The sequence below is a fragment of the Notothenia coriiceps genome, unplaced genomic scaffold, assembly GCF_000735185.1.
Source record: "Notothenia coriiceps isolate Sejong01 unplaced genomic scaffold, NC01 NC01_scaffold00035484, whole genome shotgun sequence".
Classification (NCBI taxonomy): domain Eukaryota; kingdom Metazoa; phylum Chordata; class Actinopteri; order Perciformes; family Nototheniidae; genus Notothenia; species Notothenia coriiceps.
This window is the reverse complement of record NW_011368185.1, coordinates 259,515-271,354: the sequence shown is the minus strand read 5'-3', so window position 1 is coordinate 271,354 and position 11,840 is coordinate 259,515. Positions and strand designations below refer to the sequence as shown.

Genomic DNA, 11,840 nt, shown 5'->3' with positions numbered 1-11,840 from the left:
CACCCGCCCTCCCAAACCGCTGATATTTTCAAGAAGCTTCCACAATGCACTCGTATTCTACGAATAATATAATACTAATATGACAAGTGTAGCCTATTATTTATATAAAGCTATGCAGACAATCAAATATACCACACAAATAAATAGTATTGCAAAAAAAGAAGCTACACAGCATTCATATGTTGATTTTAAATTTGAAAGCTTTTATAAATGAAGCTTGAAACCCTGCTGGGGTCACCCCGCAGTGATGTTTGGTAAATTAACCAGATCTACATCCTCTTGTTGCTGTAAAGCTGCACCACACACCTGAAGCCAGTGTTCCTCTCTTTCTGTTTTGGGAGGATGAGCAGAGGAGCTGTTTGTCCGGCTGCGAAAGCAAAGCAGCTGAAGATGGACTGGGGGTAGCGGATCCTCTGCAGGTGCTTTCTGAAGATCTCCACCATCTCCGAGCTCACCTCCTCATCAAAAGCCACCTTTATCAGCTGTAAGAGGTATTCATGAAAATGATTATTTAACGAAACACGCAACATTTGATAAATCACTGAATTTGTATCAGTCCAGCCCAAGCAACGTGGGTTGAGGCTATCTTAAATGTAGAAAACATCTCAAGGGTTAAGAGTTGACACTTGCATCTTTCATGTTAATAAAAAGATAGGAATGAACCATAAAAACTTTTACAGCAGGATATATAAATCCTAAAGAAACACATGCTTGGCTGAAATTAGCTTTTCTCGTTGATTCTTAGAATCAGTTATTTTGAGGATCTATGTCAAGATTCCTGGAAAGAGACCTGTTGGGTTTTTCAAATGTATTGTTTTGGGCCACACAGACACAAATTATCCAGATAAAAGCATAAATATTCACACATCAGGAAATGATGGACTCTTGATTGTGTGGTAACCTGTACTTCAGATGATATAATAACATGTATTTATTATTTGAGAAACAGAACCATAGATTAAGTGTGTGAGAGAGAGTGTGTGTGTGTGTGTGTGTGTGTGTGTGTGTGTGTGTGTGTGTGTGTGTGTGTGTGTGTGTAAACATTTGAAATGTATGTTAATGTTGTTAATTATTTTGTATTGTGATGCTTTGGCAACATTGTTTAATTTAACTTTCATGCCAATAAAGCCCCTTTGAATTGAATTGAATTGATTAAGTAACCATTTGAGCACCATGTCCACCCATCCATTTAAAATCTTAGGAAACTTAGTTTGTCCACCCGGGACTAAGATCAGATTGCAGTGTGTTTCGTTTATTACCTGGAAGGACGCGGAGCGGAGCTGCAGGCCTTCCTGCATGTTCTGCTGCAGCTGGTTCTGGATGCTGATCTTCTTCTCTTTGGTCAGCGAGGACACTGGGAAAGCTCGGATCACTGCCTGCTCCCCTACTGGACACAAAGAGGACGTTTTTTTGAGGGTCAGACATGAACTTGTGATGTCACCAAGGCACCAGATCTACTAATAACTTTAATGGTTTTGAAAGGTCATTCGTTAATGAAGAGGGTTGAGTCTGCTGCTATTTGAGACTTAAGAATGCACTGAAGTCCAAGGAAAATGTTGTACTTAGTTCTAAAAATTGAAATACATTTCATTTAATCAAAAGCATAATTTGTTTCCATAAACCTAGAAATGTAGCTTAAACTAAAAGCTAATGTTGGTGTTGTTCAGTTTTTACCGAGTGGATCATGGGGGGTGCCTTTAAAGATGATGCGATATGTGGTGAGAAAGAGGGCTCCCTCTGCTGGCAGGATGTGGGGGCCCCCCAGAAGACCCCCGGTGGCCTCCTCTCTGCCGTCAGGGTCCAGAAGAACCCGCAACCCCTCTGACACAAACTCCTCTCCAGGGAGCAGTGCTGGACGCAGAATCTTAGGCTGATGGGGGAAAAATAAACACATTATACTCAAGGACAGATGCTACATTTTACCTGTCTGTAAAGAACGTATAAGGTATTTTTCTTCAGAAGTTAAGTGCTTTATAATGAGGGACTCAGCACAAAGCATTGACGTCAGAGAATCAGATTCCAGAAAAGCCAGGTAAATCAATAAACCATTATTATTTCTAATCACAGACCGTGTTTTTGCAAGCATCACATGCACGTCACTATCACAAACACACACAGACACAGACAGACAGACAGAGAAGGAGACACACACACATTAGATATCATTCTAAAAAAACAAGCTTGCCAAAAAAACTGATATATTTTCTCCGTAGGGACTCATTTACCACTCAACCCTCTAGCTAAACTCATGAGATGGTTTTCGAGAAAAACACTTTGACACTCTGTGTGGGTTTGCATATGGTTTTTCTCCCTCTGGTAGAGAAACACTCAGTTGTTCCACAGCCACAAATTAGGAAAGAGGAGGGTATTTAGATCCGTTATAGCATTTCCCATTTAGACCACAGCCAACCTGGAGGAGTTCAGCTCTGGTCAGGAGTTAATAAGAGCTTCCTGAATACATCCTTCAATAGAACGAGAGGTCCTTTCCTCATTACGGCTGAAGCGCGGCTACTTCATGACCTGCACCTTATTGCATTGTTAGAATTCTTTTTATGTGTTTTTCTCTACTACTACTTTTACTACTACTACTACTACTATTCAGACTTGTTATGAATCCAATGTCAGTGTTGTTTTCACACTTTTTAGTACTTTTTGGCATGCTGCTCGCAGCTAGCAGCAGGCCAGGAGGGAAGCTTAGTCCAATACATAAATGTTGAGAGGTTAGCCACAAAGAACAGCAGACGATCTGCCCAGACTGCTCACCGAGGTCTCCAGGTTGCTCCCTTGGTAGTACTGGCACGGTGCTTGTCTGTGTGTATGAGTGTGTGCAAGAGGAATTACCAAGAGCCAGCCAACATATTGCAAAGCAAGCTCCAAAAGACCAACTGGTAAAAATAAAAGTGCAATTCCAGTGACTGGAAAAAAATAGAGGAGACTCTGAAGCTGATGATACTTAACTTATGACAGTTTTGGACTTGTTGGTCTTGATTTGTATAAGTCTAACCATTATAATTGTATATACACTGTACATAGAGACAGGGTACACTTAAGTCCGGAAGAAGAAACAAGTGAATCGATCTCCATTGACTTTCTTTCATATTTCTCTATTAGCAAAACAGAAAAATGCCTTAAAACTGCTGTGTTGTGCACCACTAATTGGGTTAAGAACAGAGAACTAAGTCTTATAAGACTAAGTCTTAGAAGCTGCCAATTCAATACTTCACTACTTACACTTTCACTTCAACACCCTTTTCTGTAAGTTAAGCTAAAGTATTTAGACAATATGCACTTTGTGATATAGTGTATCAAAATGCTGGTTAATCACCGTGGTAGCAACCTACCAGTCACAAGGTAGCCATGCCCCAAAGCATGCTTGTTTTTCTTAAAGGGACCATACGTTCCAACATAAATATCTCAAATATAATTTAGGTCATAAATCATGTGAAAAGCAGGGTCATTTGCTCATAGACTACAATACAAAGCGGACTTCCTTTTGCATACAGTAGAGTCACGTTATGCAGGCTAATTTGCAGCTCTTCTTCTCCTGGAGGTTGTTTTTCCCTTAAGGGGCATGTCAGAGTGTGACGTGTTTCTAAAGTCCTAGCAGCCAAGAAAAGAGCGACACTCACCTTCTGAATGGGAGGTAATCTCCTGCTCTCTCTGTGAACTGCATCCAGAGCCTCCATCTGCATAGCAACGATGCCTGTGGGTTCACAAGTGGACGTCACCAACCACATGTTCATACACAAGTGCACACACGGACCAGAGAAACACATGTATGTCTACACGATCTTACAACCAGACTGTGTATTCAGAGATTTGCAATGTCAGGGGTTAATTAGCTCAGACGTCTGTTGCTGTGAATACACTCACGTGAAGGGGTTATTCCTCGTAAAGGTGAGGGAATCAGGACAGTGGCACAGTTTGAATGAACGCTGTGAGTACTGTACCTGGGATCATGCTGTGCAGGCTCTTGATGTGTTCCTGGGTTACTCCGCTCTCGGTGCACACCTTGTCGATGAAGCGGGCGACGAACCTGACCACAGAGTTAGCCACATCGCTGTTTTCTGAGTCCTCAAACCCGCTTTCTGTGTCAAAGCTCTCTGCCACGCTTCCGGCAATGCTGTAAAACACACATGATGACACAATGATGATGAGAAAGAGTTAACCAGCATGTCCCAGGAGGAGATTTGAGAAGAGAGTTTCTGTTGACAGAAATGAATTTGCACTGTGATAAAGAGCAGTATGAGCGAAAGTGATCTGCAGCAGTTTAGTGTTGATGCCCTGATCAATGGCTCGGACTCTGCGGTCCAGAAGAATGTCTCACATGAGACAGTGATGCAAGCTATTCTCTGGATTCATAGTTAGTGGTGAGATCCAACTGTCATCTGTTAAAAAAAAGCAAGTCTTGGGCAAAAATGCAAGGAAAAAAAAGAGACAAAAATGTCCACACAAACAACTTCTTGGCTGCAATGTTTCTGCCTTCTCAACAGTGAAGAAACATAACACAAGTAAACAGTACAATTGTGTTCTTGCAGGACATTTAAAAAAGAAGTTTAATAAAGCATAAATGCTGTTCAAAACTAAAAAAAATGTACATTAACATCGTGTTCTTTTGAATATTCAGTTCCAATGGATGAAATTCTGAACAAATTATCTTTGGCTGTATGTCTTTAAATTCCAAGAAAGGACGTAAATAGGAGAACTTCCAGGATTTATTTCACTCCACAGTCACTGAAGAGCCCGGGAAATCACTTCCACTTCTATTTTGTTTGGTTTGGGTGAGTACAGTGTAGCTCCCATTAAAGACACCCTAAGGGTTTTGAACTTCTCTAAAGTAAATGATCCTCACTCTGTTTTATGCAGCAGTGATGTAAGCCCACAGGATGGAAAGTGGGCCGGAAACAGGAGAGGTACTGTGTTCAATTTGGCTGAATGAGAAGGTATCGTGTAGACTGTGAGCAACGCCACAAACGCCCACATACCTATCATCAGCTTAATAAGAGAGGAACAAATACTCCCAAATCATAAAACCTTAACTTGGAGTCTCTTCCAAGCCGGTATATTGCACGCACACCTTCACTCAATCCTGAGGGTTTCCTCAGCTCAGAGCCTGAGCCCAAACGTTGTTGAACTTGCACCCAAGAGGAGATGCCAAGTACACAGACACACAGAGCAGCAAACTGAGTTTCAATGGATGTTTCCTTCTGCACTTTTTTTCTTGCGACAACAGGGCATATTTTTTTTTTTAAAGCTGTTGTTGGCCTGTGGAAAAATGTAATCATAAGAAATAACTCCGGAAAAGCTGCAGATAGAGCCATAAGAAATGAATGCAACTGATTATTTAATGTTGTTTTTATAGTCAATAATTTGCTTTGTTAGTTCCAGGTTTAATATGTGCAATAAGTTCATTTCAATACGTTTTACAATAAACATTGAACCAGTCCGGCCCTCGACGAGTCATGGGAGCCTGCCTGCAGGCAGCAGTCTCAGGACACCTGCACTCTGAGACACCCGCTAGACAACAGTGGAGGGTTCGAGAAACAACCGTGTTTGCCGAGTGCACCGCGGCGGAGGTGGGGAGGTTCCAGCTGGGAACCTCCACCCCGCTGCCGGACCCGTGGGACCCCTGAGTCAGACGGTGTGTCTTGGTCACGCTTCATATCGGCCGGCCCGGGAAGGAAGAGGCACGCTGAGTGGGGGAAGTCCCCCACCCCAACGCAGCACACCCTCCCGGCCATCAGAGTCGAACCCGCAGTTCGGAGGAACCGACCGCCAGAGCACCGGCGCGGAGAGGTCACAGGAAACGGTTTGAGTTTGACAGAACTGGAAGAGAACTCTGTGCTCCATACATACTACTACTACTACTCCCCTCCCTACACTTTTAATGCGGAGGCCCTCCGACAGTGGGTCGCGTTTGCCATTCGATCAGTGAGAGGAGAGGAGAAAAATGCAACAAAAATTGTCAAAATCCATTAATATATGGATGAGTGGGGGGGGCTGGACACAGGCCGTGGGGGGACACCCGAGACAGGGCAGTGTCCCCGGTAGAAACCGGGTGAAATAGCCAAAAAAAATAATAATAATAAAACCGGGGAAAAGTGAAAAAAAGTGAGGCGGGCAGAGTCCCCTGTCAACTCCCGTTACATTCCTCCATGGTGTCATTTGAGCGAAAAATGGCTAAGTCAACTTTTACGAGAACCAGGCTGGGTGGGTCAAAAGGGCTTAACCAAGGCCGACCCAAAGTGCACGGTGGGCGGACTCATCACCTCCGTGATGAGTCTCCATTGTGATTTGAAAACTTCCATCAAACGAGTCTTTCGGGGGGCGGGGAAAAAACGTGTTCGTCAGAATCGTCACTTCCTGTACTGACAGTGCAGGTGTCCTGAGAGTGCAGCCTACACCGGAACTGTCCTGAGAGTGCAGGCCTGCAGGCAGACCCCTCTCCGACGAGTACCGATTTTTGTATTTTGGCCCACTGTGCATTTGAGTTTGACACCCCTGCTTTACATGAAAATAAGGACCCACTCCCCACGTCCCTCTGAGAGATATTTGGTTAAAAAGAACACAATGGTGCTCTAGGAGGAGATTCAGGCGATAAGGTGGTGGTGGGGGGGGGGGTTACCTTGGTTGGTTATTTGCTAATGGTTACACAAGCCAAACTATTTTCCTGAAACTTTCAGAATCTCTTTACACAGAGGGGACACATTTTATGTATAAAAGACATGAAAAAGTGGATTTTGCATAATAGGTGACCTTTAAATTATTTCTCTTCTTAGATATCAGCCTGACCTGTTTGTGACGATGCTGTTGCTGCCGCTCTCCCAGTCTGCGACGGGGGGGTTGCGGAGCAGCTTGAGCTTGCTAGTGTCCAGAGGAACCAGCAGGTACACCATGAGGCTGGCGTAGTGGATGGCCTGGCTGAACACAGTGCTCTCCTCGTTCTTCACCAGCTCGTGCTGCTTCTCCTTGCTCAGGCTGGGCCACAAACGCAGCTGCTCCGCGGCCAGGTCCATGGCCGTGTGCTCCTCCTCTCGGCCCGCCGCAGCCTCGGAGCCCGCATCCTGGAGAGGTCACAGGAAACGGTTTGAGTTTGACAGAACTGGAAGAGAGCTCTCTGCTCCATACATACTACTACTACTCCATTCCCTACACTCTTAATGTAAATAATATCCTGCTTTATATTGTCTAAAGCCCTTCAATGGTGTTTTATTGTCCGAGTTTATAGATGTTTTATCTTCACGGCCTACTGTATATTTTCGACTTTTTAATGCTGCTTTAATTCTATTTTGAGATGTTTAAAATCTAGTTTTGTTTATTTCTACTCTTTAATTCTACTTATGTGCAATGCCTTGTTTTGTTATGTTGTTTTTTATGCTGCTGCAATGCAAACATTTCCCAAATTGGGATCAATAAAGTACCTCTTATCTTTATCTTATCTTAACTCATTTAAACTTGACCCCTTGAAACGCAATGGTGCCTGCTGAGTGTGTCAGAGGACCATTTCTCAAGTATGTGTTTTTTTTTAAAACTTTTTTCTCTCTATTTTCTAAATAAAGAACACTATTGACACAAAGAAAAACCAATACAAGTCCTAGTGATCACAGTAGGCAAGAAAACAGTAGCAATTAAGAAGCAGGCATTTTGCTTGAATAATCAATATGCTCTTTATGTCAGTGGAATTCATATGATTTATCCCACAACTTGTATTGGTCACTTTTCCAGTCTAACCTTTAGCCTGGCAGTGATGCTGTCTTTCCCCTCCAGGGTGTTCAGGTAAAGGGTTCTGATCTGACTCTGGACCTCGCTGTAGAAAGTGGCTTCCCAGAACTGCTGGTTGGTCCAGATTGGATGGTCTTGGATGCAGGTGTAGGCAAACTGGTTCACACCGGCAACCAATTTCTGCAAGAAAAAATATAATTCATAGAGTCAGGACGACGTAAAGAAGTACATTTAACAGCTGACTATGCCTTTGAGTGAACTGTTTTATGAGTCAACATTAGGGAATATAACTGAAATGAGATGAGCGCATTAAATGCCTTCAAAGAAACGACAACATGCAGTGTTATACAAGCTGAACTCATCCCTGTTTCTCTGATAGTTTATGTAATATCACCTAGCAACAGATACAAACCAGATGTCGCATTGTCACGCATTGACAATGTTATTGTCTACAGTTTAGATTCAGATTCGAACGGAATTTATTTTTCATGATACGGATGTTAAAAATGACGTTTATGTATTGAATAAACGAGAATTCTAAATAGAGAGACAGATGATCTGAATTATAACTTCACATGCAAAACCTTGTTAACCCCGGTCAGTGCAAACACATGGAACTCAGCCAAACTCTGTGGAAAACCACAAAAAATCTTATATCCTATCCAAAGTTTCCTAAAAAAACAAAATATGTCATGCAGAATTGTGTGTAAATGTGTATAAAATGAAACTCAAAACAGTCTTGAAACTAAAATGTAACACCTTAAAAAAGAGTATTTGGTTTATTTTTCACAAAATTATCCAGCTTTACTGGAAAGTTGTTTTGGCTTAATGTGAACCTAAAGCTGCTAAAACAGTTAAGTAATACGGTACTTTAATAACAATCTCTTGTATAGGCTTTTATAATAGACTCTTATATTTGTATATTCAATTTACTTTTACTGCTGCTGCCTTGAATAAATATACCTTGCAGTATTTGTGTTTAGTCCTGCGTTGCTCCCAGAATCCTAATCATTGCAATGCAGCCCTCTACATGGAGGCAGTCAAGTTTATTTCTCGATGGGTATTTGCATCAAGAAAGAATTTGGGCTGCAGAAAGTGCCCCTTGTAAAGGGGGTTTGCCAAAATGCTGGGGAGAAGTGGAAAAACACCACAAAAAAAAAGTCATCCATGGGATTTAAAGTGAAATCAATCATTCCTTGTGAGTTGTAACTTTTTAACAGACAACAACCCTAAAGGAAATTAGACCCCCCCCTCACTCCTTCTGTGTCTGGATATATTTGGAAGCGTTGCGTTGTTTTTCATTAGTGAGGGCTGAAGAGCAAAGCACCTGCTGCTTGCAAAAACAGCTACTAAAGGGAATGTACAGTGTTCAGCTAAAGGCATTAACGCTGGCCCATACTGTACTCGATAGCACACATGGTACACACCGCAGAGAAACAACATTACACTGCAAATAAACTCAAGAGAAGACAGGACAGATCCCAGCATTCGCCAAGCGTCCATCTCCCAGTAGAGACTGCAGGCCACGCGTAAGGCTCAGGCCTGTTATTTAATTAGCTTCTGATTTCTCTCCCCTGAGCCTGACACATGCACACTGGTTCCCATTATCACTTCACAGTTTGCCTTTGAAGGATGAGAACTAGAGGGGTTACTGTAATTACAACGGACAGAACAAGAACAGCTCTATTCCCAGTGTGGTGGGCCAGGAGCCAACACAGAGGAGAGCTGGCGGTGAACACAGAGCTCATGCCCATCCACAGTTAACAGTGTTTTCAGTGTGCTTTATAATGATTCAGATTTATTTTATTTACATTTACAACTGAATGAATTCATAAAGATGTGTGTAATGCAAGTAAAAAGACATCTTGAATACATGCTCTCACTTGTTCTTACACAAATGTTAAAGCAGGCTCTTGTTGCTCCTCTCTCTAATATTAGATATTTCGGGGAACTTTTTACTGCTCAGATCAGCAGACTTTAAAAGGTTTTTAAGATAACTATATCATGTTGGCTAATGAAGGATGCCAACATGAAATGGATACAATAGGTCTCAATTTAGGAAGGGAATGTTGGACACAAGTCTGAGGGACTTGAAGGCATACATGCAGAAAATAAAAGGTAACCACTGGTTTTTAAATTAGTCACAAAGCCAACAAAGGCTTTTACACTTAAACGTCGACAAATCAAATATAAACAACGCCAATATAATTGGTTGAGAATCATGAAGATTAAGGGCGTTTTTAGACATTTTGTTCAGCTTTGTAATAGATTATGTAGAAAAGTAAGGCTGACATTAAAAGCAATTTTGAGTTTAGATGGACTGTTGTCTCTGCAGAAATAGAGATGATCAAATGTACTTTGCCGTCGGAGAATGTGTGCATACCACCTTACATTGAGTATGGGAATTAGGCCAGGAAAACTTTGGATGAAATGCCAAATCTGCTGCCAAAAACACTTTGGCAAGAGGCTAAAATGTGTGACACTGGTCCTTTGAGCACATGGTCACCAGGCTGATTGCAAAGGAGTCAGATTTTAGGGATGGAGCTGCATTACACAAAACCATAAATAAATGGGGAAAAATACAATAGGAGGAGTCAAGCCCTTTTGGTATTTACATGGTAACACCTTTCTATCACAGGCGCGTGGGACGTGTCTTGCAGCAGATGTTGTTTGGGTGGGTGGGTGTGTTTGTCTCTACGTGATTTGACTACGCTGTCCATTCTCAGCATGGCTGTCCTTTTTCGACTTGTCAGATATGTGCAGGTCATCTTGACCGAGGTCATCACTTCTGTGAATATGATAATACAGGGAGCTTAAAGAGACATCTACAAGATGAATGGGCAAGGAGGAGGACAGGGAATGAGAGGAGAATGGAGAGGAAAGGGAGGACGAAAAAGAAAAGTAGGAAGTGTAGACAAAGGGGAAGGAGGGAGTATAGCACTATCAGACCCATCTGCCCGTGTGACTCGTGAAGAGGAATGCAGGGTTGAGGGTGAAAAACAAGCAAAGAAAACACAAGGGGAAGACAGAAGGGAAACAATGCTGTGCACAGGTCAAATGATTGAGGTTATCAGGATTTGGGATCTTGTTTAGAACTCTAGGACATGATCCCAAGGTTCACAATATGACTGACTACGACATCTAAGCAGCATCCCACATGTCAACTGTGACTGAGAAACGAGACAGGTTGTCAATGAAAGGTGTGTAAACTTCTTTGTAGACACTTAGTGTTGACCACTGTTTATGATATGTCACCAGCCTGGGGGCAGCAACATCATTTACAAGTGTTTTGTAAGAATTCATAGCATTCCTGAACTGCAGATACAAAAACAGTTCATCTGCGGTAATGCATTCTTCACCTGAACAAAATCTATCCTCATTATTGCAATTCTACGTGAGTCAGTGTGTTGCGAGGAAAGTCTTCGCATCCTGGAACCATGAAACACTTTCTGTTCAAACAATGTATTTACAGTCTCCAGTCACGTAAAACAAACAGAGAAAAAGGCATGTTGAAAATCAGACTAATACAAACCCATCATGGCACCCATAGGCCAAAACTGTGTAAAAACACCATGTACAAGTAACATAAATGTTCCAAAACAAAGTAAACATAGATACGGTAAGTAAAGGGCTGGACATTTCTGAGATATACAAGGGTCAGGCAGGATGTCACTTTCGTGGAGAGCGTTTTCAGAGAGCAGGCTGCCAAATCCCCCCTATGAATAAACTTTGGCTTTAAAGAATGCTAACAGTCAAGTGCTCTCGCTGATGTGGAAGTCTTCCAGAATGGTGTTTGGGTTTTTTTCTTGCTGCTGTATCCAATCTGTGTTTTCCCCGAACAGAGGTATTTACTCCAGAGACGCAATCCAAAGGACGTCAACGACACCTGTTCATCTCCTGACAAACCACCCCAGCACTATAGATAATGAATGCCAGAGGAACTTTCCACACAGATTAGAACCACAACAAAATGTACAACCCAAACTCTAACAAAGGGCCACTGTGCAAAGGTTGTGTGGCATTTGAATAAACTTCACCTTCACGGGCCAAATGACACCATCCACACATGATCCAGGCCAAAATATATTTTGCATATCTTCCTTTTATCTGATATATGT

At 42.3% G+C, this 11,840-nt stretch overlaps 1 protein-coding gene across 1 annotated transcript in view; it reads right to left on the bottom strand.

Annotated features, from left to right (window-relative positions):
- Positions 1-269: 269 nt before the first annotated feature.
- Positions 270-11,840, bottom strand: part of sbf2 (SET binding factor 2) — a 34,727-nt gene continuing 23,156 nt past the window's right edge. The window contains exons 16-22 of the mRNA XM_010791540.1: positions 7,732-7,902; positions 6,793-7,064; positions 3,951-4,123; positions 3,630-3,703; positions 1,675-1,870; positions 1,260-1,387; positions 270-482 (exon numbers count right to left, since the gene is read on the bottom strand). Of these exons, the coding sequence (XP_010789842.1) occupies positions 270-482; positions 1,260-1,387; positions 1,675-1,870; positions 3,630-3,703; positions 3,951-4,123; positions 6,793-7,064; positions 7,732-7,902 (1,227 nt within the window). The remainder of the gene's footprint in view (positions 483-1,259; positions 1,388-1,674; positions 1,871-3,629; positions 3,704-3,950; positions 4,124-6,792; positions 7,065-7,731; positions 7,903-11,840) is intronic.